Source organism: Gracilinanus agilis, chromosome 4, assembly GCF_016433145.1.
Source record: "Gracilinanus agilis isolate LMUSP501 chromosome 4, AgileGrace, whole genome shotgun sequence".
NCBI lineage: Eukaryota > Metazoa > Chordata > Mammalia > Didelphimorphia > Didelphidae > Gracilinanus > Gracilinanus agilis.
Window position 1 is genome coordinate 268,826,744 of NC_058133.1, and position 10,884 is coordinate 268,837,627.

General features: G+C 43.9%; 1 protein-coding gene across 1 annotated transcript; it reads right to left on the bottom strand.

Annotated features, from left to right (window-relative positions):
- Positions 1 to 1,374: 1,374 nt before the first annotated feature.
- Positions 1,375 to 10,298, bottom strand: KCNK16 (potassium two pore domain channel subfamily K member 16). The gene is made up of 5 exons (XM_044675842.1): positions 10,074 to 10,298; positions 3,892 to 4,006; positions 3,399 to 3,565; positions 2,684 to 2,849; positions 1,375 to 1,705 (listed from the first exon to the last, which is right to left on the bottom strand). Exons 1-5 carry the CDS (start codon positions 10,296 to 10,298, stop codon positions 1,482 to 1,484), a joined length of 897 nt encoding a protein of 298 aa, XP_044531777.1. The 3' UTR covers positions 1,375 to 1,481.
- Positions 10,299 to 10,884: the final 586 nt, after the last annotated feature.

Sequence of the window (10,884 nt, forward strand, 5' to 3'; positions counted from 1 at the left end):
AGTCTGTGTGGATGGAGGAAAGCCATCCTTTATTTTTCCAGTTTGATACCTCACTCTCACATTCTAGGATCTCTCTCACCTTCATCATCTGAAAGTTCTTTATGTCAATTGTCATCTCTTATGGAGTTGATTACTTCCTCTTCTATCAATAAGGAAGAAATTATGCTCCTGTTCCCGCCCTCCTCCCCCTCCTTTTATTCTAATAGCTATGAGATTAGTTGGGCTTTTGCTGACTGATGAGAGGTTGGGGAGACAGTTACTGGGAAGACACTTCCTTCCTGTAAACACACTTTTAGAAGTGATAGAGGTGTGTGTAGGCAGCATATCTCATCTAAGGCATCAGGTAAGGGGTTCCCACTTGCTGCCCCTCTCTGTTTATCCCTGAGACTACCAGCATGCCTTTAGGGGGAGAACAGATACTCAAGGGCTCTCATTTGAGGCACTCTGGTCTAGTCCATCCCTTCGCCCTTCAGACAAACTGACTTTTATTCCAAGCTTGTTATCACATTGTTCTCTCATCTACAGAACATCTCTCTATCCCCGTTCAATGAGAGAAAAATCTCTGGAGGCTCTCAGTACTCTTCTAGCTTGTTTCCTGTGGTTATTTGGATTGCCTGCTTGTGGAAGAGCATTGCTTAAAAAAGGTCTTATCATGTCATGATCTGTGAGAGCATGTATTTAAACAAGGCACGCAGAGGAAAGAACAGAGACATAGGCATGGGGCATGGAGAAAAGGGGAAGCATATCTAGGGTGGTGACTGGTCCAGAAGGAGACTTTGCTTGGGTATCCCAGGACTCAGAAGTTTGTTAACAGTGCCCCACACTTCAGGGCACGAATTCTCTAGCTCTTCTGGAGTAGCTAGAAACAGAGAAGAGGAAACAACCACCTTTCGTACATACGCTTTTACCATCCCTATATTGTACATTCCCACAAGAGCTGGGAGACAGGACAGAGGATGCTTTCAGTTTGGACAGGTACTGAGGCATTAGTCTGTTACCTAATTACATGAGTCAAGAAAGCTTAATCAGTTGGCATTGGGAAGGAGCAAGGTCCTTGAGTTTCAGGTTTGTCAGGTGGTGGGTTGTGTTTTGGTGAGGTCTGTGGTCTCTTTTCTGAGTCAGGCAGCTTTCTAGAGGTTGAGGGTGGGTCATTAAAATGGAAAACAGACTTCTAGACACAGTTCTAGAGGGGATGGAGAGAGGGACAAGTGAATCAGAATGAGAGTATGTCTCTTTATTTTGCGCTTCATTCTTTTTTGGGGTCTCCATCACTTGTTTACCTGGACTTTTTAGGCTTTCTTTCTCTTGTTGGAGAGCCCTTGGAGAATGACCCAAAAGGGAGGGCTATGAAGATCATGTCAGTGTCAGGGAGAAAGAACATTAAGACAGTGTAAGAGATTGTGTGTACTACAAGTGATCTATGTAGGGGCTCTAAGGGAAGAAAAGCTGGTTGGTGTATAGGTTGGGACTACTCCATGAGCTTATATGGCTATATGGAGCTTAGTGGGGTGAGAGAGCCCATCAGCCTCAGGACCTATCCCCTTCTTAGAGCTTGGATCCTTGCTTAGTTGCCAGAGGTGCATGAGTCGGTGCAGGACCATGGGGCCCAGAGGTAGCACAAGAGCTAGCCAGGCCAGGCCCAGGATGATCCAGACAGCTGCTAAACTTCTGTACACAGAGATGTAGTGTTTGTTGGGGTCCGTGCCTGGGAGAGGAAGAACAGAGGTAATCATGTGTTATAGTCATTCTACAGGTCCTCTTCTCCAAAAACATACATGCCTGGCTGAGTTAGTCCTCACAGGTCTTCCACCATAATTCCATGATATGTAATGCCTAGAAGACCACAGCTTCTGACTCTATGTAGGGAGAATCTTTTCTTTCTCCCAAAGCCATTGAGAACTTTATTAACTCAGGCCAGATCTGACTTTCAGTCCTACAGCAAAGGCTTTGGAGGTTGAACGAGGAGCAGAGGGAAGAGTAGGGATGGACATGGACTAGAGACCTTGATATTAACAATATTAATAACTCAAATTTCATGCTTTTAGAGTTTTCTCACAACCATCCTGTGAAGTAGGTAGTGCAGGTTGCATTTTTTAAACTTCAGGAAGGGATTTAAGGAAATAAAGACTATGAGGTCACTTTCCCAAGGTCACATAGCTATTAAGTGTTTGAGGCAGGATTTGAACCCATATCTCAGATTCCAAGATCTTCTTTCTGTTATGAAATACTGCCTTGCTGAAAACTCAAATAGTAATAATAGCTGGGATTTATAGTTTTTTAAGATTTGCAAAATATAAACATCTCATTTTATCCTCATAACAACTCTGAGAGGTAGGTGGTATTCTCATTTTATAGCTCAGGAAACTAAGTTAGGCAGAGGTTAAAATGACTTGCTCATGGTCACCCATCTAGTAAGTGTTTTGAGCTAGGTCAGTCTGACTCTAGGCCCAGTGCTTTAGGCACTGTACCATCTAGCTTCTTTTACCTTATTAAGAGTTTGTGGAGGGTCACAAATCATGCACTCCTTCCTCTCAGATAGTCTTGGTGGAGCTGAAATCTGGTTTCCAACCCTATTCTCCTCATCCCCTTGTCAACCCTCAGGTTCTCCAGCTTTTAATGCCCTTCCCCATGGCTTCCCAAGTTCCCCAGTTACTTATGTGCCCTTCCCACACAGCCCTCTTACCTACAACATAGTCCCCAAAGCCAATGGTGCTGAGGGTGATGAAGGCAAAATAGAAGCCCTCGCCATAGCTCCAGCCCTCCACGTGGCTGAAGACCATGGGGGGAAAGATGAGGAGAAGAAAGGTCCCCAAGGTCAGGAACAGAGCAAGGCCCAGGGTCTGTACCACCTAAGAGAGACAGGAAACTGATGGAGTAGCTTACATGGCCCTAGGTCCACCGCAGAGACCTGAGGCTACTTCTTTAGTGCACGAAAACTTATAGAAGGTTGGATGGGGTCTAGGAACCTCCTCTGCCCAGCAACTTCTCTGGGGATAATTGGCACATATTTAGAACTATCCTATGCCATTACAGATTTTTGAGAACTTTCAGTTCTTGGGGACAATGCTCCAATTGGCATTCTGTCCTTTAACATGAAAAATCAACCAAAATTAAGTTGGAACTGGGGAGGAGGACCACCTACATACCATATTCTCCCTTATTCCTGGGAGAGGATGTGAGGTCAGTCCAAGTGAAGGACATTGGTTTCACTGAGGGATGAAGAACCAGGGCCAAGTTGTAATGGGAATGTGGTTATATTTTGGGAATGGGGCAGGGGTCACAAGGACCAGGGGTAGTGATTGAGAGTCAGAAGAGATTGGGGGTGAAGAAGAGCTTTGGCTATACTGGGACTGCAGTGGGGAGTGGAGAAGGGGCCACAGGCTGGGGAGAGGTGGTACCTGGTATCGTCTTGACTGAAGCCCCCAAGTCTCTAATGTGGCTAGATGAGACCTTAGTCCAGTCCCCAGATGGTTGAAAAATACTACATTGAGTGGGATCCCAAATAGGGCATAGAAGATACAGAAAATCTGACCTGCTTCTGTGCTGGGGGAAAGGTTTCCATAGCCTAAAAGAGGGAGAGAGAGTTGGAAAATAAGATAAATGGGGAGGCTTATATGGAGTAATGCAGATTTCAGAGTACATATGTCTATGCCTTACAACCCTCCCACAATCCTCTTTCCCCTGCCCCCAAATCTTATAGCCAGTTCTAAGTGGGCAAAATAGAGATCAGGAACTCCTTTGTTGAGGAGTGACTGATTTGAAGACATTGGGTGGGTGGGGGAATGGAGGTGGGAATATAGTATTAAAGACTTAATCAGAGGAGACCTAGGGGAACCAAAATATAGGAGTTGAGCCCTTTTCCCTTCCCCCCTGTCCCCAATCCCCCATTACCTATGGTGGTGACAACCGTCCCTGCAAAGAAAAAGCTGTTGCTGAAGTCCCAGTTGCTGGGGTTGGTGGAGTTGCCAGTTGGGTTCACACCTTTGTCCCAGGCTTCCATAATGACCTATGCCAGGTATGAGGTATTGGAGTATGGGGAACACGGAGACATTCGGTAGTCAAGAGGAAGGAGGGACAGGGTTAGGTGGAGGGTATTTATATTATAAGGATCTGAGAAGGAAGGGATACAGAAAATGAGTCTGGAAAGATAAGGTAACTTGAGATTGTCAGGATGGTGGGAAAGGTTTTCATTGAGATGGAATCATGGAACGCCAGAGTTGGAAGGGACCTTAGAAGACCCAAAGAGATAAAATGATGTGGCCAAGATCACACTTCAATAATTATTAAGGTAACACTTGAACTCAGGTCCTTCAAGGCTAGCTCTTTTTCCTTAGAAAGATGACTATTCAAAGTAAGGCTATGGAATTTGTTTTTTAACCCTTACCTTCCGTCTTAATATCAATTCCAAGACAGAAGAGCAGTAAGGGCTAGGCAAATGGAATTAAATGACTTGCCCGAGACACAGCTAGAAGTGTCTTACACCAGGTTTGAACCTCCCGTATCTGGGTCTGATTCTCCATTCTCCATTCACTGAACCCTCTAGCTGCCCCAGGGTTATAGAGTTTTATATACTCAGAATCTCCAAATATAAGACAAGTTTCTGTTTGGTTTTCTGGAGGCAATGAGGCAGGGGGATGGACAAGATAGCCTGAAATCCCTTGTGTTTCTGTGTGACCTGGTAGTTTTAGTCTCTAAGACCTTCCAGCAGACCAGATTCTGAGCAAAGGGTGCATATGCATGGCCTTCGGTGGTATGGGTGGGTGCAGATTGGAACATGTGCTCCATTCCTTGTCTCTTTTCACCCCTTTCAGCTTAAAGAACCTTTAGCTCCTTAGGCAGTGATTACTGCAGCTTACTAGGCTTGCTTGGCTTTTGGGGTGGTCATTGAAGCGGGTGTGTATGTGTAGGGAGAAGGGGTCAGTAAGACATGGATACAACTTTCCCTAGACTTAGTTTCCCATGAGAAATGTTCCCTAGCAAGGAGGACCGTGTGAGCTCAGGGCCTTGTGGGGGTGGAGTGGTGGCCTGGCCAGAGGGAGATTGTCATAATACAATCTGTTTCTCCTCAGTCTGACAGGCTAGGTCCCCTGAAAAGACCCAGACCTTGTCCTTACTCCCTTTCCCATACATATAGAGAGGAAAGGCCCAAATAAACCCCAGCAAAGAACCTTCACCCTTTAGATGGCATCAGTCAACTCCCTGCTGGCAAAAGGAGTGGAACTTTGAAGGCAGTCCTGATCATATTTAGTGTTTTAAAAAAATTGTTATTTTTAAAAATTAGGAGACAGTCATAAAGGAGCTGGCATTATTAGACTGGAGAAGAAGGTACTTCATACCTTAAAGGGTTATTGCAAGTTGAGACCAAGACCATTACCTCTACTGAGGGTACAAGAATGATGGTGAAGGGGAGGGGATCAGCTTTGCCTGGAGCACCAGGTTGTAGTATCATTCCTTTTTCAGGGAACCGTAGGAACTGCATGAGAGAATGGGTACCTCTAAGAGGCAGGGGCATTGAAAAAAAGATGTCTTTAAGAACAGGAAGTGCATGTCCCCCGGCTCAGCTACCTCTGTTTAGAATGGCTTCAGACCAGGCTGGAGGCAACAGGGAGGGCTGAGAAACACTGCCTGGGTCTTAAATATTCACTCTCTCCAAAACTTTCGTGGACTGATACAGAATGGTGTAAGAAGAAGAATATAGCGTATACTCTTCACTAAAGTGAGGGAAATGGAAAAAAGACAGCATTAACAAAATGAAACAATGTTTTTGTGATTGTAAGAATCAAGGATGGCTCCAAAGAAGAGGCAAAAAATGGACCTTCTTCCCTTCTTTGAAGAATGTGGAATCAGATCCCAGCCCATGTGTTGATGTTTCCAAAATCTTTTTTTTTCTTTCGTTTTTATTCTTTACAAGGTATGGCTGGATGGGCAGGGGAGGAGGAGGAGGGATGTAATTGGAAATGAAAGTGATGTAGTGATAAAAGATATCAATAAGAATTGGATATGTTAAAAAAAAAAAGGGGTAGTCATTATCCTGAGGGCTGGTCCAGGTGAATAAGGAGCAGTTGGTTTTGGGAAGGAGACAGATTCATTTCACTTGAGGACCTGCCCCAGGGAGTCAGTGATGAGGGAGATAGCAGCTTTCTGGTGATCACAGATTCCTGGTCTTCATGCTTTATCAGAAAAGCTTCCTAATGATGGTGAATAAATACTTCCTTGGTATCACAGAAGCTGCTTTGAGCTTCTGACTCATAATAGGACTTTAACCATCACTATGGTTTGCACCCTCAGGAACATGAGTGTTAGACCACAAGAAATAATTGCCTCCATGTTAATCAGACTACTTCTAGTCTCAAATGATGTAAGATAGTGGTGTAAATTTCCAGGGGACACACCAGAAAATTGTATTGTTACAGCTGAGAAGCATTGTTGTATTGTGGAAAGAATGCTAGAATTGAATTCAGGAAAGATTTGGGTTCAATTGTTGCCTCAGTATTCTATGTATCACTGTGGAGCATCATAACTATGTTATGATTTGTATCCTATACTATATATCCAAGGGCAAGATACTATATCTCCTTGTGCCTTATGGGTTAAAATTAGGATAATACCTAGAGCAGGGGTTGGCAACCTTTTTGGCCGTGAGAGCCATAAACGGCACATTTTTTAAAATGTAATTTCGTAAGAGCCGTACAGTGCTCACAGTGCACTCCTGTAACAGCGCCTGAAAAAAAAAATGACTTTATGGCTCCTGCAGAAAGAGCCATATCTGGTCCTCAAAAGAGCCAGATATGGCTCAAGAGCCATACGTTGCTGACCCCTGACCTATAGTATCCACTCAAGGAATTGGGAGGTTCACATAAAACAGTGTATGGAAAGTACTCTGCAAATTGTAATGGTATATTAATTTTAATTTATAAATTCCCTGCTGGCACAGGAGGAAAAAGAGTGCTGTTTTTTTTTTTGTTGTTTTTTTTGGTTTTGGTTTTTAATGTTCCCAGCACCAGAGTCTTCTAAAGATTCTGGGAATATTCTCCTGCCTCCAGGCCAAATGATTCCTAACTGGTGATTTCACAGCTTCTCTTAGATCATTCTAATGATTAGGGAGACAGGGTGGAATAATGGATAAAGATCAAGGAAGACCTGGCTTCCTGTTCCAGTTTTGACACTTAGTAGCTGAGTGACTGGGCAAGGCACTTAGTCTCTCAATGGTTTAGGCTCTCTCTAAGATTCTTCTTTATTTTAACCCTTCCTTTTAAGTTCTTTTTAGAAAACAACAACAACAACAACAAGACACAACCTTTACTAACAACTCTAAGGGAAGGGGCTATGCAAATGGAGTTAAATGACTTGTCCAGGGTCACACAGCTAGGAAGTGTCTGGGGTCACATTTGATTCCAGGACCTCCCAACTCCAGGGCTAGCATTCTATGGACTGAACCACCTAGCTTCCCCAACTCTCTAAAATACTTAAGATGAAGAAAAGTAGCTCCATCTTTCCCAATTAATTGATAGTAAAACCATACTAATGGGGGACCTTAACTTTCCTCTATCAGAACTAGATGAATTGAACCAAAAAGTAATAAGAAAGAAGTAAGGGAAGTGAATGAAATATTAGAAAAATTAGAGCTAATAGATATCTGGAGAAAAATAAATAGGGATAAAAAGGAATATGCCTTCTTTTTAGCAATACATAGCACATATACAAAGACTGACCATGTACTAGGACATAAAAACATTCCAATTAATTGAAAGTTTTTTTTTTCCAGGCAGACATTCATTTCCTAAACTAAGGAAATCCTAGGTCTAGTCCCTCTTCTTAGTTCCTGTGATCAGAAAGTTTTATGTCTTGGTATATAACAGGTAACTTGTGGATTTCTAGAAAGAGAAAATCCCCAATGAGTTCTGTGAAAAGAGCATCATGATAGGAAGGAAATAAGAATTTATTAAGTACCTACAAAGTACCAGGCACTGTGTTAAGCACTTTTCAAATATCTTATTTAAAAAGACTTTTTTTTTTAACCTTCTGTCTTAGAATCTATATTGGTTCCAAGGCAGAAGAGCAGTAAGGGCTAGGCAGTGGAGGCTAAGTGACTTCCTAGGTCACACATCTAGGAAGTGTCTGAGATCACATTTGATTGCAGGACCTCCCATCTTCAGGCCTAATGTACTAAGCCACCTACCCTCCCCCCCCCCCCCCCCCCCCCTTATTTAATCTTCACAATTCTGTTAGGTAGGTGACATTATCCTCATTTTTCAGTTGAGGAAATTGAGGCAGACACAGATTAAGTGACTTGCCTAGAGTTACAGCAGCTAGTAGATAATCTATGACTCTGATTAGCACATATATACTAATAATCTAGAGGGGGCCTAACCATCTGTCAGTTGCTACTTTTGTGTAATTGTATATCACCAGGTGTCATGATAACAGACTTGGATCAATTAATAACTATAATGGTTAAAAAAATTCACGTAGCTCACAAACAGATGTACAGTGTTTTGCTTTTGCTATCCAATAAATGAAAAGGCTTGAAAGCCTGTGATCCAACCTATAACCTTCCTGTTGCAGACCAAGTTCTGCCTTTATTCAGGACTTATGTTCTACTTAGAAATGCTTTCCATAGTCTCTGGCTTCTCTATTTCACCTTCAGTTCTGGGGAGGAGCTTTTGGAAGCACCTTCTATGTCCCCATGCCCTGTCCTTTGTTTAGGTCCCATGAATCTTAGTCTTAACTCGGACTAGGAGTTAGTGGTCCCAGAGTGTAGGGGAGAAAGATGGATAGATTCTGAGGCAAGAGATTCTAGGAAAAACTATTCAGTAGAGGAAAGGGCTTTTATAATGCCGCTGCCCCAAATCCTTAACTTCTTAGTATCAGTTCTAAGATAGAAGGGAAAGGGTTAGGCAATAGGGGTTAAATGACTTGCCTAGGGTCACACAGCTAGGCAGTGTCTTTGGCCAGATTTGAACTGAGGTCCTCCTGACTCCAGGCCTGGTGCTTTATCCACTGTGCTACCTAGCTTCCCTAGACTCTTACACTCTTTAGAAAGCTCTGCTCAGTGAACATATTGGCCAGTCTTATATTTCCCTCAGCACATATAGTCTTATTTGCACTCTTTTGTGTGACCTAAAACAAATAACTTCCTCTCTGTGTGTCTCAGTTCCCTTTCTCTGACTATAAAATTAAATTCGGTAGTACGATTTTCATTTGTTGAGTCTGCTTTCTAAGCATTTTAAGTCATTTCATCCTCTGATCATTCTGTCTCCTCGACTCAAGGGCAGAGACCGTATCCTCTGGTTTTTGATGTCTGTCACAGATGCTAGGGCAGGTCTCTATAAAATGAATCTTTTCTTTACCTTTTGTTTATCTCCATGAGAGTGAGTGTTGTTGGATCAGGGATGCTCTGAAGCCCCAAACTAGGGATTCCCAGAATCTTTATAGAGGTGCATGGCAGTAGGTAGAGTAAGGTTGAAGGAACAGAGAAGCTCACTCATTAAAAACAGTTCCCTTGCTTGGATCTGGTCCCTGCAGAGACTTGGACAATCATGGCCATATAATGTTCCTGAACAGGAAACTTCAGGTCCTTCCCATTGGAGGAAGGTCCAGTAAAGGTCCAGTGACAGCTATTGGGGGACATTTGTGTGTCATAGTTGTTGTCCAGTCATTGTAACTGGGTTAGAAGAAGGTCAAGGGGAACAAAGGCTTTGGAGACCAATGGTTCAGAGCAATTGGGGAGTAAGGTTTTTTTGTTTTTGTTTTTTTAGCTCTTACCTTCTGCCTTAGAAGAGATACTAAGTATTGGTTCCCAGGCAGAAGAGTAGTAATGACTAGGTAGTTGAGGTTACGTGATTTGCCCAGGGTCACACAGCTAGGAAGTGTCTGAAGTCAGATTTGTATTTACCATTAATGGTCCCCTGCCACTTCCATTTCTCTAACTCTGACTCTTAGACTTCTCCAAAGCCATTCAAGTCCAGACCATCCTTCTCCGCCTCCACTTTTGAGCCCCCTTATCCAAGTCCTGTCATTTCATCTCCCCCCATCTCTTTCCTCTCCACCCTAGCCCCACCTCCCCATATCACCTGCACAAACCGTTCCAGGGCATACTGGTCCAGGCAGGTGTAGTTTTCTAGGAAGCGTAGCTTCTCCACCTGGAATTGGTTTCGAGACTGAGCTTCTGCCTGCTTCTCCAGCAGTTGGAAGATGGCAGCACCCAGCAGCAGGTAGAAGAGATAGCCCAGCAGTAATGTCAGTGTCCAGCTGCCCCGACAGTCATAGATCCCTGAGCCAGCCATGGCTCTGGTCATGGGATAGGGGTGGGGGCCACACCAAAGTGGAGAAGGTGCTCTCCCTGCCAAGTGCTTACCTTTTTTCTGGCCCTCCTGGGCAGGGCCCCCCTCAAGCACTGTTCCTTCCCCACCACAGTTGGCTGGCTGGGCTGGGGAGTCTGTTTGAACAGTGCAGTGTATCTCAGCCCTGCTGCTCAAAGTGCCATGAATGCAAACAGGTCTGACGTCCCCTGACCTGGATGTCCTTCCATGATGAGTAAGTCAGGAATAGAGAGATTCTGCTCTCCAGAAATCATCCTGCCCTTTCCTCTTCTGCAGAGTAGAATGAGAACAGTCTTATTACTTCCCCTTCCACCAAGGGCAGATCTAGCCTCAGCTAGGTTGCTGCATCAACTCCCTGGCTTTTCCTGGTCCGTCAGATAGTAAAACACGGGTCCTTTGAACCCCAAACCAGAGGACTCTCACCTATACTCAGTTTCCCTCTCTGTGAAATGGGGTTGAGAAAAGACCTGTTGCTGGGGGGAATGCCGAGATAGGGGACAGGTGAAAAGACTGCACAGGTGGAGGGAGGATAACAATGATAATGGTTAATCTGAATAACAAA

Bases quoted from the DNA above. Each gene is read 5' to 3' on its own strand.
- KCNK16 (XM_044675842.1), bottom strand. From the start codon at position 10,298: ATGACCAGAGCCATGGCTGGCTCAGGGATCTATGACTGTCGGGGCAGC. The intron at 4,007-10,073 runs GTGATATGGGGA...TACCTGGCATAG, and splicing joins CCCTGGAACGGTTTGTGCAG to GTCATTATGGAAGCCTGGGA. The intron at 1,706-2,683 runs GTAAGAGGGCTG...TTCCTCTCCCAG, and splicing joins CTTTGGGGACTATGTTGTAG to GCACGGACCCCAACAAACAC.